The sequence below is a fragment of the Thermobia domestica genome, chromosome 6 (genome assembly GCF_964235325.1).
Source record: "Thermobia domestica chromosome 6, izTheDome1.hap1.1, whole genome shotgun sequence".
Taxonomy (NCBI): Eukaryota; Metazoa; Arthropoda; class Insecta; order Zygentoma; family Lepismatidae; genus Thermobia; species Thermobia domestica.
Genome location: NC_137459.1, coordinates 40,168,632 through 40,189,753, shown reverse-complemented (window position 1 = coordinate 40,189,753; position 21,122 = coordinate 40,168,632). Strand labels below are relative to the sequence as shown.

Below are 21,122 nucleotides of genomic sequence, written 5' to 3'. Positions count from 1 at the left end.
AGAGCATTATTCAAGTCAAAATCTCTCTCTCTCTCTCTCTCTCTCTCTCTCTCTCTCTACTATATATATATATATATATATATATATATATATATATATATATATATATATATAGTATACCTTTCGAGTCCTGATCTGGAGAGAGAAATTGTACTACGTGGCAACGTCGCAAAAAAAGAACCATAGATTAGATCTACCAATTTATTAAACACTTATATCTATACTTCCCAGATGGCAGCTAAAGTCGGTATTGATTGATACTAGCATCACTTATTAGTGTAGCAATCGATTCAACTTTTTGTTGTATGCGTAAAGTAATGCTAACGGCTTGAAGTTAATCCGCGATGTTGCCATATTGTGAAATTTTGAATCCCCATAGCGGCTGAAGGAGGCCCCGAAGGGCATACCATCATATAACATTTTCGCTTTATTTTGACCTGTAGAATACTGGTCTATGGTCCGTGGGCGTCATTTTTAGAACACCCAATATATATAAAGGTAATGCAAACACTTGCAGTTTTAAACACGTCAGACATATAAGGGTTGGCAACGATTAGCTGGCAACCGCAGTGCTGGGCAGTTGGTGGTGGTATTTCAGCACATACTCCGTACTACGTGAAAAACAGTAGAACGGCAGTGTTCTTTGAGCTGATGGTGATAGTGCAAAATAAGCGACCTCTCTGCTTTCCAACTTGGCGCTTGCTTATATGGTGCGAGCGGGTCTAGGTCAAAACCTCCACAGCCAAAACCCCCACACTCAAGAAATGTCAAAACGCCCACACGATCGGTCATAACTCCCACACAAATGGACAAATCTCCCAAACGCACGAACGGTCAAAAGCCCCACAGCCAAAACTCCCAAACGCACGAACGGTCAAAAGCCCCACAGCCAAAACTCCCACACTCAAGAAATGTCAAAACGCCTACACAATCGGTCATAACTCCCACACAAATGGACAAATCTCCCAAACGCACGAACGGTCGAAACCCCACAGCCAAAACTCCCACACTCAAGAAATGTCAAAACGCCCACACAATCGGTCATAACTCCCACACAAATGGACAAAACAGCCACACATAGCAACGGTCATAATCCCCACATAAATGGACAAAACTCCCATACAAATGGTCAAAATTCCCACATGCAGAAATTGTCACAACTGCCACACAAATGGACAAAACCTCCACACAATCGGACAAATTCCCCACACTCTGAAATGATCGTGATTGCACGTCTTTGTTGCGGCTCTTTATGACGCCCACTTTAGTGTTTCTGTCTTTAGAAAATAGTGCAAGAAGAATAGTAGCAACATCAGTTTAAGTGGAATAAATAATGTTATTAAAAATTACAAGGGCAAGACATGCAAACAGGATCATTTCAGCGTGTGGGAGATTTGTCCGATTGTGTTGGGGTTTTTGTCCATTTGTGTGGCAGTTGTGACAATTTCTGCATGTGAGACTTTTGTCCATTTGTATGGGGGTTTTGTCCATTTATGTAGGGATTGTGACCGTTGCTATGTGTGTGGGAGTTTTGTCCATTTGTGTGGGAGTTATGACCGTTGGAGGTTATGACCGATTACCAGTGTGGGGGTTTTGGCTGTGGGAGTTATGGCCGTTCGTGCATTTGGGAGATTTGTCCGTTTGTGTGGGAGTTATGACAGATTGTGTGGGCGTTTTGACATTTCTTGAGTGTGTGGATTTTGGCTGTGGGAGTTTTGACCTGTTCCCGTGCGAGCGTGACAAATGTCGCGAATGTGTTAGTGTTTCGCGAAGAACATATCCAAGTAATGACGGCCTACTAACAGGGTTTTGTAAAAAAAAAAACTATGAAAAAAGAAACCCCATCTGCAACCATGTTCATATTTTCCACCTTTTTATTCGCATTAAATCATTTTGTTTGTTTGTTTCGGATTATGTTTGTTTTGCGCAAAAATGTGAAAAAATGATTTGTATATGAATATAACACCACTGTTTTAATTTAAAACTGTTTTTTTATTTACTAGTAGATAAAAACTTGAGGTTGTTTCTTTATTTTATTCTGTGGTGTTTGTCTATTGAATTGTAGCGTCCCTTTCCGGTTCAGATACTATATAAAACGTGGAACTACAATTCAAGGTTGAATCCTAACCAACGCAGTGCGTTCAAATTTCAATGCACTCTCACCCGAGATCGCACCCAGGAGCACGTACACCAATGACTCGCGCTAAGCACTAAGCCAGCGGGGAGGGGTGTTCATCACTGTTTGAATGCGTACGAAATCGAGTTTTAGATGATAATAATAATAAAAAAAGTCTATAGTCCAGAAGGTAGAATGTCGTTGGCTTCCCGCGCTTGGACCTATTCGTCACTGCGGGTGTGTTAAGAGGGTAGCCAATCACCACCAACCGTCTACTGCGCTCAGCCAGCCACGAGTAACCAAGCTCGCCACTTCCCATAAACGTCACTACAACTTTTCGCGGGAAGCCAACGAACTTCCGTACTATACTTTCCGTACTGTAGTGTTTACAAATCACAAACGGTTGGACATAAAATGATGAATGAATTACTCTTCTTGCCCTACAGGACTTCCTATCATGAACCCCCGCGAGGTCACTCAAATTTTTTTTAATAACAAGGTATGAAATATTTTACACCATTGAAGAGATCATGGAAAAGCAATCCACTTTTGTAGAAAAAGGCTTTTCGTGTAGGACATAGTTTACGAAATAACCACTATTTAATTGAGAGTTACTGCACTATCAAATAAAACTTCCAATGCTTGTAAATCATTAACGGTTGCAGATAGAGAAATTAAATAAAAGGTGAGATAGTGAAATGTCAAAAGGTTCTTTGGATTGAACATGCTATTTGTCGCACAGACGAAAGGATGATGAAAAACGAAGAACTGTTATAAGGAAAAGTATTTCGTATGGAACACAGTGTACGAAATGGCCGCTATATAACTTAGAATTTTATCTAAAAGTATGAAAGAACCCAGAATTCAGTGGTGGCTATTTCGTAAATGGTGTCCTACAGGAACATTTTTTCCTACAAAAGTTTGGTTTCCCATGATCCTTTCCATAATGTATTAAATTACATAGCATGCCATTTAAAACATTTTAAATGCCTCGGGATTCCCTGATAGAGGCCCCTGTGGTAGAGACATACCACTTCATTTGATGTGCTTTCTGACATGTTCCTATCATTTTGTTTGATCTCTTTTAGCCCCAGCCAGTGGCATACGCAGAAGTTCGTCAAGGGAAGAATTCAAGCTCCCAAATTCATGTAATTTCAGAGGCTTGTATACATATTTTTAATATGGTAAATATTTTTGTGTAATATCTTGCTGAAGGGAAGGTTAAAACCTCGAAACCCCCTAGCATACACCACAGTCTCCAGCTCTTGGTGGCTTATAAACGTTGTACTATGCACGCACTCAGAAATTATTGTTGGGGAGGGAGGGGTCCAACACTATAAGCCACTAAGTTTATGCAGTATTCAACGGGTATTATTCTGCACCTGAAAAGACGATAAGTAATTTTAAAATATTTCCACCTATATTTTCAGGGGAAAAAATGATAGAACTAGATTTTTTTATATAAGAGAAAGTGTACGAATGAACTGTGAGATCAAATTTTTATGCTACATCAATCATTTCCCTGTTAAATCAGTATAGTTTTACTGAAAAAAAAATGCACAAATATATATGTTGAGTTACGAAGTTTTGCGGGGTGCGGACCAGGTGGGCCCTTCCCGCGTTGCATTGAATGTTTTTTCAACTGAATGTGCAAAAACTTTCAATTAAATGGCGATCATTTTGTAAACGGTGTCTCCAACGGGAAACTTCTTTATATAGAAATTGTTCATTTTCCAACGTGTTTTCAATTATGTAAAACACCTGGGAATGTTCTTTCTTCCTTTCTTCAAAGCTCGATAAACACATAGACGTAATCTTCTCAGAAAACACATTTTTTTTAAAAATATTTTATGAAAATTTTGCTCTTGTAAGCACTAATTTGATCATGTATTTGATGACTCAAAATATAAGTTTCTGCTTTGGTAATTAAAGGCTGGAAACCTTTTTTTTCAAAAGGCGGTTATATTTTAAAAAAAATCTCTTCAATTATATATCTTGCTATTTAAAATGTTCAGGTAACCCCCTCCCCCAGGAAGGTAGGGGCCCTGTGGAACAAGCACGTTGCGTCCACTGACATTTTCCTATCACACTTATTCTTTCGTCCTTTTATTTCCAACGTTAATGATTTACACTCTACATTTTATCTTCAATGGCTACATCATGTGTCTCTGTATGTATTTATGTATGTAAACTTCTGGTCACAAAAAGTGGGACTGCATTTCAGAGATTAAGTTCGAAAGAATAACCCTAGATCCTTACGAATTCCCTTCAGGACTCTCTTTCCACCTGCATTTTTGCCAGTCAGGGGTGAAAATTGAACATTGCATTATGCATGAGAGTTTTGTTGTATACAAACAAAATACCTACAGTATAGAAAATTATGGTAGTTTTCAGTTGCAAAGGTGATGCATTATTCATATTTTTAATCTAGAACGACTAAATAAGTGATGAGTGTAGATAAAATATTGTAACCACAAACAGACCATCATTAACCATCAGCTTCACACGACTTGCTAATTGTTTCACTACTAATTCGAGTGTCCCCAAAACATACCTTTGTTCAGTTATCTTCCTTGGAGCCAAAACTAAAAAGTAATTTATGAAAAAACCCATTGAAGTCGGCAAGGTAAAAGCAAAAGTACTTGAAAACATTCTCTTTCTGGTATAACATGTGATTCATAGGAGTTTGAGAGGAAACTATATTTCAGGAAACAAAGGAAAATCACATTTACTAGCAATATTAGAACCTAGCATAAAATAACACCTGAATACCTTTTCCTGTGCATGAGTTGCTTTCCTTTTTTCAAAACTAGGCTCTTAAAACGATATTTTTTGTCAAGAAACCAGATAAAAACTTTTGTAATTGATTTTCTGTAAAGTCTATCAACAAATAACTCTAACTAGTATTCAAAATAAATATACAGACATGATGAGAAGAATGTTTAAAATTATGAATCTATATTGTTTGTTACTTCTATCTCTGTTGCGTGAGGACTTTGTGGTGGACAAACACCGTGAGCGTGAGTATTCTCGGAATTCTCCCACTTCCTTAATTCTACCATCTCCTTGATGCATAAACATGGGACGTTAAACTAAACACAAATGTTTTTTTTATTCTTTGGGTCCGATTTAAAAATAAAACCATTTATTTATTTATTAAGTTTCATACAGCACAAGGCCATTTAACTGAAACTGAAAAACATAAGAAGAAAATAGTAACAAGTACAAACATAAAGAAGGATCACTTTTCAATTTACAATATTATTCTCTTCAACTAAGTTCTGAAGTTTCGTTCAGAAGTAAAAATGTTGACATCTGTTGAAACTGTATTGTAATCATGGGCTAAGATATTGAACTATTGATAACCAAGATGGCGCGTAAGTTTGCAAATTTAGAGAATGAGTTCGCCTCGGAGGGACACGAATGTTAATCTGCGATAGTAAGAATTCAGAATTTTACCATTGATCATTTTATATAGGCAAAGTAAATCAGCAGCGCGACGTCGTTTGACAGGGATACTTAAGTTTATTATAGACAATAAATCCTGTCTCGAATGATCACGTAACTCGAATTCTAAATCTATAGCCAGAAAGAAGTTTAAAACCGAGTCAAATTAATAGGTACTGCCATATTCCATATTCCATTCAATGATCGGGAAACGAAAAGCCTTATAAAAGATCGTAAAGGCAGGGAGACTTTGTATTTCCGGAAATCTAAGAAGTAGACCAAGTAGTTTCATAGCTCTGGATGAGGTCGATATGACGTGATACGCAACGGAGAGCTCTTCGTCAAAGACAACGCCAAGATCTTTTTGAGAAGAAACTCATTTAAGGGGTACATTGTTGACATTATATGTCTGACGAAGTACATTCTTTCTTAAGAAGCTAGAAAGAGTGGAACATTTGTTGAGGTTCAAAGATTCCAGTTTGAGCACCAGTTGATTAACACATCAATGTCAACTTGCAATAAAGAAGCATTATCTGCGAGTTTACAGTTGTCAGCGAAAAGCAAAATATTTGAAGAGGTTCAGAAGACATAAAGGTAACCAAGAAAGTTCTACGCTTTTTCACCCACCACCTTCGAACAGCGATATGTCACTTAAGACGTACCTGGAAGATCAAAAATAGTCCCCATCAGCAGGTTGGCCTTCTACCAACGTTCTGGAAGGCCATAGATTCCATCGCGCTAGAACTTGGTGGGCCGTGAAGCGAAGAAGGTGTCAAATGCATTTTGCACCTTTACTAGAAATTTGCATTGGTTTCCTCTAACGTGATTATCCAAGGAATGGAATAGGTGATAATCGGACGGTGCAATGTCCGGCCAGTATGGCAGATGCAACTGTGTTTCCTATCCAAGGCGTAGAATTGGAACCCTGGTCATCGTAACCACGTGGGGCTTAGCGTTGTCCAGTATCAGGAGAACTCCTTTGCGATTCAGAAGTGCTGGCGCCAGAGTATTGAGTTTTTCTTTAACACGACTCAACTGCTGACGGTACACAGTTGCATTGATGCTCTGGCCAGCTGATGCCAGTTCCCGATGCACGATGCCGCGGGCAGTCCATTAAACACATACGAGGACCTTCTTCTGGTGCATTGTTGGTTTCGTCTGTTTTGGAACGCTTCATGGGATGCTAACCAATGATGGTGCCGAGAAGCTTCGTACAGGACCCACTTCTCACCACATATCAACACCCTGTCCAGTATTACTCCTTCCTTAGACGAGAAAGCAAACTCAGATGTCTGGTCGCATTGCCTTCTGACCCGGAGTCAAATCATGTGGGACGATTGACCCAACTTGTACTGCTTCCCAAGCTGATGGAGATGCTGCCTAATGGTTTCTCCACTCATACTGAATTATAGTCCCAGTTCCTTACATGACTGGCCACTGTTCGACTCAATTGCTACCTGAAGATCTTCATTTTGTACATGTGTTGGTCTTCCGGCACGTGGTGCGTCTTGGAGTGTCTCGTCGCAGTCCTTAAACTTGTTAAACCACCGCTACTCTGTCCGTGAAGTCACAACCACCTCACCAAAGGCCTGGAATATCTTCCGCCTCGCTACAGTGGCATTTGACCCCAGTTTGAACTCGTACAGCATGCATGCCCTTATGACGCTTTGTGGAGCTCCCATGTTCACTCTGTCCTTACGCAAGTTCACAGTGTAACTGAACTGCCACAACCCGGTAGTATGTTGGATATACCCACACCCACAACTGACCTTCACCTTATCTCCATTCGCATTCAACTCACGGTGTGAGGGGCAATTGAACACAGACCTCCACAAAAAGTGACAGAACTTTCTTGGTTACCTTTACACTAAGTAAGTCGTTAATGTACAGTAAAAACAAGAGTGGACGCAGCAGGCTCCCTTGAGGCACTCCAGATAAAACAGGACTAAATGTAGACGGGGATCCAAGAAGAGTAAAGCTAAATTTCACGGCAATTCAATTTTAGCCGGGATAGTAAATCGAAATGTTATAACACCATTTCTTATTAGGATTTCAGTAACTTATGTTTGTGTATATTTACGTCACTTCGCACTTAATAACGATCCAATGAAAACAAATAAAAAATGTTGCATATTTTCTTTTCGTTCCTTTTGCTTTTCTGAGGTAGACCAATATTAAACTAAAATCCACAATTGCATTAATGTTTAACTTAGCAGCTATCTTTTGTTTGTTTAATTGTCTGAGACTGACGTATCTAGAATACATAATATTTTCTTTATTACACAACTAAATCCAATGCATAACCAAAAGATGTGTACACTCCCGTCTAAAATTATAGTCGCATGTCTATAAATATGTTGTTGTAGGATTATAATTTGATAATGAATTTGCCCGGTATTTCTTATAATGTTAGTATGTGTATAATCGGCAAAGACATGTATGTGGTAAATTTCATGTCAGAAGAGCAGTAAATAAGAACAATAAAACGAAAATAAAACTTTCTTGACAATTCAGCAACATATTGTTTTACTCATTTTAATTTACGTATTTATAATTATTTTCTTTTCCTATGAAATTTACCACAAATATGCGTTTCCCGATTATACACGCAGTATCAGTATTAAAAGTACCATGCAAAATCATTATTAAATTATATTCCAACAAGAAGACAATTATAGATATGCGACAACCATTTTGAACATGAGTGTACATCTTGCAATAAAACGAAAAGCTATCATTACAGTATGAGTTGTTTTAGTACTCTTTTCAATAAAATTACTTTTTAAACATCAATACTGCCTAAGTAACTTAATTCGTAGACCGTTAAGGAGACATAGATTCCACGTAACATAGGTGTTGAAAATAAACTTGTTGGATTATTTGAAGTTCACCATAGTCACTATATGAGACGTGGACTTACAGCTTAACTTGAAATTCAAATGACATACACTCCCATTGGAGATCAAACCCGGCCCTCAGCGCCAGTGGGTCATATACTGACCATATTCATAGCTACGAGGAAGATCATTTTGAAGATCGGAAATTAAAAATATTTATCTTAAATTTCCAAACTATTTATTGATAAGACGTAAGGATCCTTAAGTCAGAATTGAATTCTCCGTGAAAATACTTGCAAACTACATCGTATTCTACAGTGACTAATCTTATTAACTTGATGAGTGATCTCCGTGCCCCCTTGTGTAATAGAAATTTTGCCCTGAATTATTAAATACTGTTGCGTTATCTCATTATATTACGGTTTCAGCAGCGAACGATTGGTAATCAGTGAGCTAATCCTACATAAAAGCTGTCATTATGCTTTAATCGATTTTAATTAAAGCTGTGTGTAGAGAGAAGGGAAGCAAATTCAACAAATATAAAACCTATTTCGCTGTTTGCTTTGTATTCGAGAAGTGACATGGATGAGTCCGTGTTTTTTTTTATTATTATTTATTTTTTTTTTTTTTTTTTTTTTTTACACTCAGCTAGATAAATGTTAGGTTTCCTTAGCGACAGAATGAACTTGTTGCATTTGTGTTTGTGAATTGAACAAGCATTATTAGAAGCTGTTTGTTTACGGAGATCCATGTGATGTTCATATATTTTATATCCCTATAGAATATATCTACTGTCATTTGTTGTATTTGTCAAACAATTACAAAGTACTTGTCATGATATTTCGTCAATTTTCATATCGTATAGTTTCGCATTACTTTTTTTTTTTTTTTTTTTTTTTTAGGAAGGGAATATTCTTAAGGCAATAAGAACGTTTATTGTTAGTGTATTGTTTATATTAGTCAACGGGCAGCGTGGTTTTATTATTAGAAGTTCAACTGCAGTGCAACTGTTCCTGATTCAATGCTAGAGCCGTTCTATTTAAAGTGTGGCTCTGCGGGCACTGATAGCGTTGTCTTGTCCCTCCTCTTTCGAGGGAGGTACGGGAAAGGTTGCTGTGCCCGAGATATTTCAAGTGTTGGATGCGGAAGCGTTGCCACGATGAATTATTTCACGAACTTCGCTGTACACTGTCTTGCCAGCCATTCTAAGTAACCTGTGATCTTCACTCGTCGAGCAAACGACTTAATGACGAATTGGCAACACAGCCGAGGTCATTCACTTGTTTTCCCTAAGCAAAGGGAGGGTAACCCTCCGTAAGAGGTAGGCGCGGGTGGGGCGGAAGTATGTTTCGCATATTTTCCGAGGGCATATTTGAAATAGAAAGGCTTTAGGACGTAAGGGTTTGTAAAAAGTAGTATCGTGGGTCTCATTCCATAATGGTTTGCGTCAATGCAAATTTTCCATTTTATTTTAAGATAATAAATAAAGCAATTATAGTTGATTTTTGTATATTTTGCGTTGTTTTTGCAAATTTTGTGGGATACAACCCTATGTTTATGAGTTTTCCTCTTCCTCTCTTAACAACTCTTCCATGGTTATTACATCCTAGTAAAACTCATCATCCTATTAGTTTCCAGGAAAACACTTTCGGCGTTGCTGCCCATGTCCATTTGCAGACCACCTCACATGTCCCTCCTTTCCTAAACTTGGATTCGATGTAATCGCAAGTGTCACTAATCTTAGCGATCCCAAAACCTATAGATTCGATATTAATATTGGTCATTTTCGATCATTTTTACACGTGCTTTCCTTCCCACCATCCTAAAAGTGCTGGGGATGTCTTGTCTAAACTTGTGTTTGATTGACAACGCAAGTATCACCAATCATCTCAACGGCCCCAATTACTATAGATTCGACACGAATGTCGATCGTTTTCTGTTATTTTTATACGTCACCCTCTTCATACAGTAGGGGTATCTTACACTGATAGTATCTTATTCAAGTTGGTCCAGGCACTCTAGAGTTATGATATAACATGCACACGTGCGTACGTACATTTATCTCTATACAAAAGAGGAATTCCTGGGCGAGTGACTGACTGACTGGCTGATGAAGCCCAGCAAAACCATTCAAGCTAGAAAGTTGAAACCCGGACAGAGCATAGGATTTCTGACGTGAGGTACTACTAAGGAAGGAATTTTGGGAATTGGGCGGGAAAGGAAGAAAATAGGGGATGGCAATTATAATCTTTTGACAAGGGAATTAAAGGGGATGAGAAGGGAAAGGCGTGGAAATTACAATTATTATAGTAAGATGTCCATATCTCGGAATCCCCCCCCCCCCAAAATAGATTGATAACAGAAAAAGATATTTAATGCTAGGTGAAGGTCTTAAAATTTCATTGTCACCAGTTGTTGTGTTTTCAGATGTTAGAAAGGGGTTAAAATGCCAATCTGCTGCTGGTTCTGCCCCATTTTTGGATGGTGTCAGGAAAGTTGATGTAAATAAGGAAAAAGTTGTATATATTTTAAATAAATTTTATTTATTTATTTATTTATTATTTATTTTTTGTAATTGGTAAATGCCAGTGTCCTGGAGAACAAACCGAACGGTCCTGATTCGAAAACGGAATATATCAGAAGTCAAAAACTGGTGCCCAATAACTATATATTGTCTGCAGTGCAGAATATTTACAGGTGTAATAGACGTAAGGTTAAGGAAAGTATAGATCAAGGGGGTTTTATCCCTTACTGTTCCACTCTTATGAATTACTTTATTCTAGATACTGTAAGCAAACAGGGTGAGAGAGGAAACCCGATATTTTGTTGTGATATAGACATTTCCAAGGCGTTTGATATGGTGTCACAAAGTGCTATTGGTGAATCACTGAGAAATAGAGATGTACTCAATAATTATGTTAGAATAATTAGTACTCTGTATTAGAATAACTGCACACATAATGGAACTGGAGTTGAGATCAACATTAAGGGAGGGGTTAAGTAACGAGACCCCTTGTGTCTCTACTTTTAGTTATAGCCAACGTAATAACTCTTCTGTAGAAATAATGAGAGATATAGTGTTGATACTGTTAGAACACCTCTGTTAATCTATGCGAACAACATTGTTTTAATAGCAAATTCTAAATTAGAGTTGAAGAGTATTTTCAGCAAGTTTAACAGTTTAATAGAAGTCTTGAGTATGAAAATATCGATAGACAAGTGTGTGCCGTTCGATTTTGTGACATGTGATCGATCATAGAGAGTAAAGATTGACAAGGTGATAAAACTAAAGATCTGGAAGTAGATAAAAGTTTCGAATATCTGGGTTGTAGATGTACCCTTTTTAAGGAATTGACAATAAACGTCATGTTCACGAGTTGTGCAGTGTGATGGAAGTGGTGGACAGGTTAAATTTGAAACCTAGGGAAAAAGCTGTACTGGTACAGCGGGGGACACTTCTAAATGGTACAGCCATATGGAGATTTACGGCTAAGGTGTTCCATTTAGAAGTGTCCCCCGCTGTACAAACAATTCCATTTTTTTAATGTTGCTAGTTCTGTATCATACACGTTCTTGGTTTCTATCGACGCACTCGTTAGAAGATACCTCAGAAAGTAATTTCACTTCCACGGTTTAAAAGCATATTTTATTTTATACCAAGAAGAGATATAGAGGGCTCGGTTTAACTTTGTAGAAAGGAAGGGGATCCATTTCCACTAGGTTCAGTTCAACTTCTCAGATTAATATCGTGGATAAATTGATTTGTCAGACTCAAGGTTAAAAACAAACTAGGTGTTTTGCAAGAAAACACACGGCAGTTAGAAGATGAGTTTTCGACACATGGACTACTAAGCAAAATCAGGGGAAAGGTGGCAAATATTTTATGAACGATCTTTTGGCTAATTGCTTTTGTTTGATAATATGATGTTACAGGGTAATAGGTTTATAAATACCATCAAGGTTCGTACCAACACCTACGGTATTAGAGCAGCCCTTGTCCGACCTCTACCACGAATGGGTGTTTGTTGTATATGTTATGATTATGATTGTATTTTTCTCCCCTACATTTTACATTATTTGGTCCATACCACCGTATATTTCAGTTTTAGCCTTCATTTGGGTATTTTCCCATAGCTAATATTCAGTGATGGAAAATTTTCCGATTCATAAAAACATTCTCCACTTATTCCTACATCGTTGTTTAGCCGTGATGTGAGGTAGAAAATTTTCTTCTGTATTTTTTTCGGAAAATTTTCCGTTCTAAACAAACATCAGTGATCAAGTAATAGTTCCTCAGTAATCATAAAATTGATTGAATTCATGTATAGAAATGTTAAAAAGTGAAAGATCGTTTAAAGAATCTGAAAATTTTCATGGCGCAGACAATTTTCAGTACTATGTAGGAAGAAGTGGACTTATTGTTCATGAATCGAAAAATTGTCTGTCCTGTATGGAAAAATTGAAAAACTTTTTATGAGTCGGAAAGATTTCATCATTTTGAAGCAAAAAGTAAAACAACATTTTGTGAATCGGAAAGTTCTATTGCTCTGTACAAACAAGTGAAAGGAATGTTCATAGATCGGAAAATTGTCGTTGCAATGTAGCAACAAGTGCACATTAACTGCACATTGACTTAATAAAATTCAATTCCTGTACAGGAAAGTTAGTCAGCAACAAATTATAATTTTCCAATTAGCTTTAGGGAACCAGAAAATTCGGAAGGGTCCACTAATTTTATCACGTACTGTACCATGTATTTTTTTTTTTCAAAATGTTTCGATTCATGTATATTCAGTTGATTATAATTATACTCAGAATTAATGTGGAAGCTCGGGATAATTTAGTAGCAACTATATTTTGGGGAATAATATCTTTATTCGTACGTTATTTCATGATATTTTGCATATTGGTATTTCAAATAGGGAAAAAATTGAAACCATCATCTTAATGTTATACGAAAAACTAAGACCCGCTATTGGACAGGAATTCTTGGAATAAACTACCAATCTAAATTTTGGCAGAATAATTTAGACATCCCTCGTGCTTCTTGAGATGCCCATATCCTTTCTAAAATCCGGTTTTATGCAGATTTTACCATTTTCTATTCGTTTCATACTCTCCGCCGCCAACACCCTCAGTTTTGATTCGGACTATATCCGAAACTATGGTATTAAGGCGCGACAACATTCATTCTAGAACCGACGTTAATCCAGGACAGCATGTAATTTCGTTGCGCAGAAGTTTTGTATATTTGGAGAAACTAGCAGCTAAAAAAACAGGTAAAATTAGTTCATTTTCGAAGTTAAGTCGCTGGAAGATTCAGGGAGCCTTAAACTATAAAATTTTGACGAGAAAATAGACTGAAATAGTAAATTACAGAATGCTGCACGACAGACGCCATGTTTACGTTTGATCAGTAACTGTGATTGGGAATAGCTTAAAAGTGTTGTAATTTTAGTGCCGAAGATCTTCACGTTGTCTCGAAATGTCAGTGATTTGAAACAGTTAAATCTCCTTTTCACCCCTCCTAAAAAAAATCCGGTTAGGGTTAAATAGGCCTGTCGTCATATAGCTTGAATGTGCATGTAATCTCTATTTTTTTTACTAACATGGCGGTATTGTGATGTGTATAGTAGTTATAATAGCTTCTATGATGGCAGAGTAAACAAAAGGTAAGGGGCTCCCATTTACTCCTGATTTAAATATCTTTCCAGTACAAAATGGGTTGAACAAAATTCTTAGGGATTCTTTTCCTTACAGGAAGAGTGCCAACTTTTCATAGATAGTTGCATAGTTTCCGTGTTTTGATAATTAAAGAACCATGAGCTAATCGGTAACAGGGTCACTTGGGCCCTGATTCATTTCAGTCACTCCCTTTCCAATATACAGAGCCGATTACTAATATGGTAAAAGCTGGATATTGTTTATGTACAATCAAATCGGGTAGTAGTGTTGATTAGCGTGTGTAATAACATGTATTAATCGTTGTGTTAGTTTTTAATTTATGTGGAATGTAGTGGCATGTCTATATGTGTAATGTAGTATTCCGACAGTGGAAGTAGGGTGTGAGTGAGAGTATGACATGTTTAAGTAGGGACAGTGTATCATTTATTACATGATTTTTTATATCTTGTTCGCCGTAATAAGAATTAAAAATCGGTTGAAACCCATAGTAATATCGTATAGTGATTTGGTGTACAAGGGCATATTCGATCGTGCATAGGTTATTTAGATATTACTAACGCCATCTCCGGCCTGTTCAAGAACTAGTGTTTTGTTGCTGCAAACAGTAACGAATTAGTCAACTCGAAAATGACCCCTTTTTCTAAATAAATTATGAGTAAATATTATTTCTGGATTATATAAACAAACAGTTAGGTAAATTGATTCCAAATTAAGCTTTCCTCAAAATTACAACGCTCCGTAAGGACCAGTAATTAAAATATTAACAAAAATAAACATTGCGTTCGTCATTAAGCAGAAGCTAGAATATATGATGATATTTTTTCCGTTCTTAGATTATGATGCTAATTTTTTTCTTTATTTCTGCTGTAGAATAAACCTCATTGTTGTCATCAGAATAAGAACGTATTTAATTAATATTATCATTGATAAATTGCTGTCTTTTGAACCTATAGGCATTTCTAAGCTGTGAAGTGGTATATAGTTTGGCTTTGGTAGAAAAAGTTCTGGGTTCGTGAGATGTTCTGTGTATTGGCCAGTGCGCGATTATTTTTGTAGTGGCGTATAAGTTGCAATTATATGATGTGATTGCTTTGAACAGTCTTTAGTATATTTAAAGTATAGGGTATCCGGTAGTGAATCTTCGTTATAGAGTATTATAAAAATAAATAAGAGGTATATAATATTCCTTGTGAGATGGTTGCTTAGAAGGCACGGACTTGTACTTAGGCACTCAGAGGCCCCTTGGGCCACGTATTTGAGTAGGCCACTTTTTTTTCGGCATATATAAGTATATTTGGCTCTGGAATGTTGTATGCGGAAATTCGACCACTTACCTTTGTAGTTTTAGTGTCTTAACTTATTTTCCTTTGGCGCGCCGCTCTCTTTCTCGTGCAGCTATTTCTCTATCTTCTTAAAGATTTTTTTTAAATTGACTCTAATAAACATTAAGGTTGTAGTAGTTTGGGCCCAAAAGTAAAATTTAACACTCTAGGTTTATATATATATATATATATATATATATATATATATATATATATATATATATATAATATATATTCTGTGTTAACGTGCCTGCCTCATGTGCTAAAAGGTCTGTTTTGAAAGTGAAGATGCAGACATATGAATTTTATGGTTATCTGTTGATTATATGGAATGTCGGAAGTTCTCATTTGTTGAAAGTGTTGCAACGTATTAGCGAATTATTTGTCGACGTCTATAAGTGTAATGTGTAAATAATTATTGAATATATGTATATCATGAGATATAAATATATGTAAACCTTAAATACGATATCGAAGTAAAATGTAGAATTAAATTGAGGAAATGAATATGTATAAAGGGTTTAGTACCTACCCCGAATGATCATTGGTTGCCATAGTTCGAGACATCCGACTAGTGTAAGAGATACATTTTAGAAATACCGCCGCATACAAAAATAACTTTTTTTTGTCTTGTAGATTTGTTGAATGTTATATGTGATCTTTAACTTCATTCTTATAATACAAATTGCATGTAATATGAGATGAGGACAGGTCGTATTCGTAACCCTAAGGTACCATAAAGTCCACTGTTGAGTTCATAAATATAACATCTTTGTGCAAACCTTAAATTTATAATCCTTTCCTCTTATCCAAACCTTTTCAATTTAATCAGTGTGCACTACCCCAACCTCTGTGCGTCGATATACACAAAATTCTCTTTGAACAAAAGAAGAAAAGAATAATAATAAAAAATATTTCACGAGTCAGAATTTGATAAAAATAAGTTTACTAGTGTGTGCATCTACCTAGTGATCTAATGATTTAGAGCTGGTCTACAATCTAACTAGTGACTGAATAACCGAAGATGTAAAATAGCCTCCATAATTGGGAAGACAGAACTTTGTCTCTATAACCTGAATAGGGAAGAGTATTTCACGAATGCTCCTACGAATGAAATTCGTATTGTTTGTAATGAGCAACATAATTATATGTACACATATAAAAATATGATAGTGAAACAAATGCACACTATAAAAGTGCCTGACAGTCAATGTAATATTGACTCTCATCGCTAGTAGCGAGATAGAACTCGTAAACTAACCAAGGAGAAAAGGAATGAATAAATAAAACATAATTTTTATGAAAAAGGACTCACTTAAATTTTTACATAGTTTTTTTTTCTCCTTTCTATAATCGCATAACATGTAAGAATATATTCATATACGTAAATATTATTTGTGTACCATGAATGCTTTCTTCTAATCTTCCTGTTAATATGTCTCTCTCACTCTCTCTCTCTCTCTCTCTCTCTCTCTCTCTCTCTATATATATATATATATATATATATATATATATATATATATATATACGCCATTCAGATGTAGTTGTTCAATTTAGTATGTATATTGTCACATTTTTAAAAATATGTTCTAAATATGTCCTTAACAGTTCGGTGCAACGAAATTGCGCAAATTTTTCTAAAGATTAGATCGTTGATAATCTAAGTAATTTATGTCTTATTAACGAGGAGCAGAAAGTGCTGAAATTGCGCAAATTTCCGCCGCGACGTTGCCAACAACAGGATTTAAGGAATTGTGTGAAATTTTGCATCGAAATGAAATGTATAAAGCTATTCCTTTATGAGATATATTTTATTGCATTCTAATATTTACAAAGCAACATACTTATTTACAGAAAATTTCATTTTACAGTTTGAATGCTTGAAATTTAAATCCTACAGCTTTTAAAAATGTCATACGTGCCTTCTCATAGTTTCTCTGCGAATTCCTGAACTCAGCATACTTCCTCATGACAAACTCGCTCCTTTTGACTTCTGCTGGTCTTTGGGCCTTTGAAATTCCTTTTAATATGGACGTTATTTTCATGGCAGTTTCCGTTTGGATCTCTAACAAAGCAGAAATCACCGTATGAATATCAGGAGCAGGGAAGTAAAATTGACTATTATAATGTCTGTGAAAAGCTTCTGGTCCATTTGTCGTCCGACGCATCGTGGATGGTATAGACGCCCACATGACAGGTGGATACCTAAAATTAATAAAATAAAAAGATCCTTAGTTCATGCACACAATTATTGACAATTTATATAAAACACTAAAACATTTATAACACTAGATTCAAGAAATATTTATAGTCTTGGTCCGTAATTTGTTTACAACTATCAAAACCTGCATTTTAATCTACCGTCAAATGGGGTGAATAGAAACATGGGGGTGAATAGAAACAAAACTCCCAGATTAGTTTTGGATTTATCTGGACGATAAATTAATCAAGAAAACTGAAATTTCTTAACATAGTCTTATACGGCTAAAGTGTCCAGGGCAGAGACAAAATGTTTTACTGAGTTGGGAACACTGAGGTAGACGGCAGTAGCATTAATGTGTTACTGAAATCTTACACGGTATTTTAGCGCTCCTCAAACTTTCTTGGTAAGTATGACATTTTCATATTTGTTGCATTTGAACATATGCCTATTTTGTAGTTTGTTGTTTCATTTACTGACGTTCATAGTAAAAGTTTTCCTTTTGTAAATTATTTTTAATCAAAATTTAACTTTACTGGGTTATTGTTATGATTTTTAATTAGTGGGGTGAATAGAAACACTTCTTGGGAAATTCTTGAAATTCCTCAAGGAGTGGAAAATTCTTGAGGAGCAGAAAAAAGGACCTGATAGGAATGTATCAACCATCTCTAAGAACAAATTTCCAAGTCTTCTAAAAAAAAAAAAAAAGTGTGAAACTGAAGGAGGAAAATATCAGGGCTGGATTTGAAAAGTGTGGAATTTTTCCCCTTTGTCGAGACCAAATACTGAGGATGTTGCCAAAAAAAGACAATGAACGAGAAGAAACAGAACAGCAAAAGTCATCTCAGACTGTAAACCGTTCCCTTATGGATCTTCTCAGGAGCATGAGAGAAGATGAAAAAATTAAATAAGGGAAGAAGAGAGTACGAATAGATGTTTCTGGTAAGAGTTTTGGTTTGTTTTCTGAAAATGATACATTTTCATCAAATCACAACGAAACTCAACCTACATTTGTATTGTCGGAAGAGGAGAAAGACAATACTCCAGAAGACAACATTCCAGACGATCACGAACTAGATGATGGTTTTCTAAAGCTGGTGATTTTGCTGTGGTAAAATGAGAAGCTAAAACTCGATGAGACTATTGAGCACCCAAGTGCGAAAATGGGAACATGATGCATATGTGGGAGTGTTTTATAAGAGAGCACATAAACAATGAAATTTTCAGAACGAAACTGTTGGGTTTTATTAGGAGTTCGTCAGCACGCTTTAAGTATATGATAACTTTCGGGCCCCTTCGTGGCTAAGCGGTTAGCGTACGCGCCTTTGGCGTGGGAGACCCGGGTTCGATTCCCGGCGGGAGCTCATGTAGTTCTGATTCTACGTTAATCAGTAGGTCCACGTCTCATATAGCCTCGCTGCTGAACGGGACGTAAACCTCAAAATCAACTCAACTCATGATAAGTTTCCCTGATGATTTCAGTGGTTTAAATCTTATTCAAATATCATCAAAACTATATGGTCGTTTATACCTATATTGTATTGTTTTTTAAGTTTGTAACTTATGTAATACTGGTCTTATTGAACTAATATCTTGCAGGTATCAAATAAATAGTTCGTTTCAACAAATACGCTGTTTCTTTTTTGCCTTTCCAATAGTATAAAAGAAACAACAATGAAAATAAAGTAATTGTTTCTATTCACCCCATGGGTAGGGGTGAATAGAAACATTAAGAAAAATCAAGGTGAAGAAAAGTGGAGTTGATAAATTAATATGACATTTACTGAAATTCATTAGCATATTAAGACCTTTCTTTTGGAATAATCTGATACGCGAAATCTTTAACATTACCAGACTTATATTCTCATATAGCCAAAAATGTGTTTCTATTCACCCCATTTGACGGTACGTCTTACATGAAGACAGAAGAAAATTTCACTATAATTAAGTTGCATTGAGAGAAAATACCATATCAGCACAACCATTAATGTTGTGTTCAAACTAGGACAACAGTTTTTGCAGTATTAAGAGTTATTGAAGCATGTGCTACTATAGATGAAATTCAAAAGGAAGCTACTTACTTGCAACCGTCTTCTATGTAGTTTTCTAGGACGTAATCGGAAAATTTATGCCCTGTATCATCCGGCGTCATTGATATTAGTTGAGTAAAGGCATCTGATACTTCTGTTGGATGTAAATATGGCAACCCAAAAAATGCCTTTATCCATGAACCTGTAAGAAAAGCAATAATAATAATAATAATAATAATAATAATAATAATAATAATAATAATTTGTTAGAATAAGCAAGCATTGGGAAAGTAGTGAAATTGATGGATCTTACTGTTGGCTTTATAATTTCTTCATTTCGTACATTATTAGAACAGCAGTTTATTTGCTTTTAAGAATGGTGACTGAATTAAGATTCTTCAGTCAAACAGAATAAGATTCTATTTTCAACTGTATTCTGTATTAATATATAACAAAACAAAGTCCACATGGTATTATTAAATTAATAATAAAGAATAATAGACCATAATAATATCAATAATACCTAGTTCAGATTTTGGATCCATATATGCTTGTCGCAGATCATTGTCGGCTTGAATCCTCCGCCACCATGTTTGTCCCAAATGGAATCTGCAGCCACGAATGTCACAATTTGGAAACACATTCTTGATGGCTTCGTGAGCAGCTGTTTCAAAATCAACGTAAATGATTTTCAAGTCGAATCTACTGTCTAAGTTTCTTATCATCTTCCACATGGCCACATACGTATTCTTGTCTTTCTTCGGCAAAAATGCAAAACATAGAGGTAGATAATATCCATTTTTATATGCATGTATTGTATATAACTGTGTGAAATGCTTAGGAGCATAAGTGAAAGTTCCATCTGCAAATACTTCTAACCCGCTGAACTCACACAGAAAACTGAAAAGAAAATAAGATTAGTGTCAGAAAAGAAAATAGTAAACAAGACTGTAGTGTCATATCGTTAGGTGAAATGCTATGTTACGATATATTTTGTGAGAATCAAAAAAAAAAAAAAAAAACTATTTTACTATAATTTGGAAATAAGACGGAAAAAGGAACTTTTCTGTTCAAGCAACTACTTCCTATTCTACTTCTTGATGCTGTAAATGAAACTCATTTCAAAGTTAATGGTTATAAATGAAATTATACTTACTCGATATTTTTCTTACACGTGAAAAGAATTATATTAGCTTCATCATCAACAAAGATGAATCTTTCTCCGTCAATTGCTATATCATCCTGCTTCTGAACCATTTGCTGTATAGCCTCTACGGTGTTTCTGGGTAGACGAGGAGTCACCTTTCTTCGATTTTTATAAATAACGTCTCGGCATCTTTTAATTTCTTTATGATCAAGTGTGTCATGATGTTCCAATTTTGAAACTTCCTGCCTTATAATTTTATTTGGCTTCTCGTTCAATTGTTCAGTGGCTCGTCGCTTACAATTCTCTCTAAGAAAATGCCGTTGAACACCATCTTCATC

General features: G+C 35.9%; 2 protein-coding genes across 4 annotated transcripts in view; one reads left to right on the top strand and one right to left on the bottom strand.

Moving 5' to 3' along the window:
* LOC145687958 (transmembrane protein 8B) overlaps positions 1-21,122 on the top strand; it is a 1,033,730-nt gene that overhangs the window by 845,675 nt on the left and 166,933 nt on the right. The gene's annotated exons all lie outside the window — the stretch shown is intronic.
* On the bottom strand, positions 17,273-20,048 carry LOC145688511 (uncharacterized). The gene is made up of 2 exons (XM_081762855.1): positions 19,689-20,048; positions 17,273-17,612 (listed from the first exon to the last, which is right to left on the bottom strand). Exons 1-2 carry the CDS (start codon positions 19,757-19,759, stop codon positions 17,273-17,275), a joined length of 411 nt encoding a protein of 136 aa, XP_081618981.1. The 5' UTR covers positions 19,760-20,048.

Excerpts from the sequence above, each read along its gene's own strand:
- LOC145688511 (XM_081762855.1), bottom strand. The coding sequence starts at position 19,759 with ATGACGCCGGATGATACAGGGCATAAATTTTCCGATTACGTCCTAGAA. Across the intron at positions 17,613-19,688 it reads TACATAGAAGACGGTTGCAA|GTATCCACCTGTCATGTGGG; the intron begins GTAAGTAGCTTC and ends TATTAATTTTAG.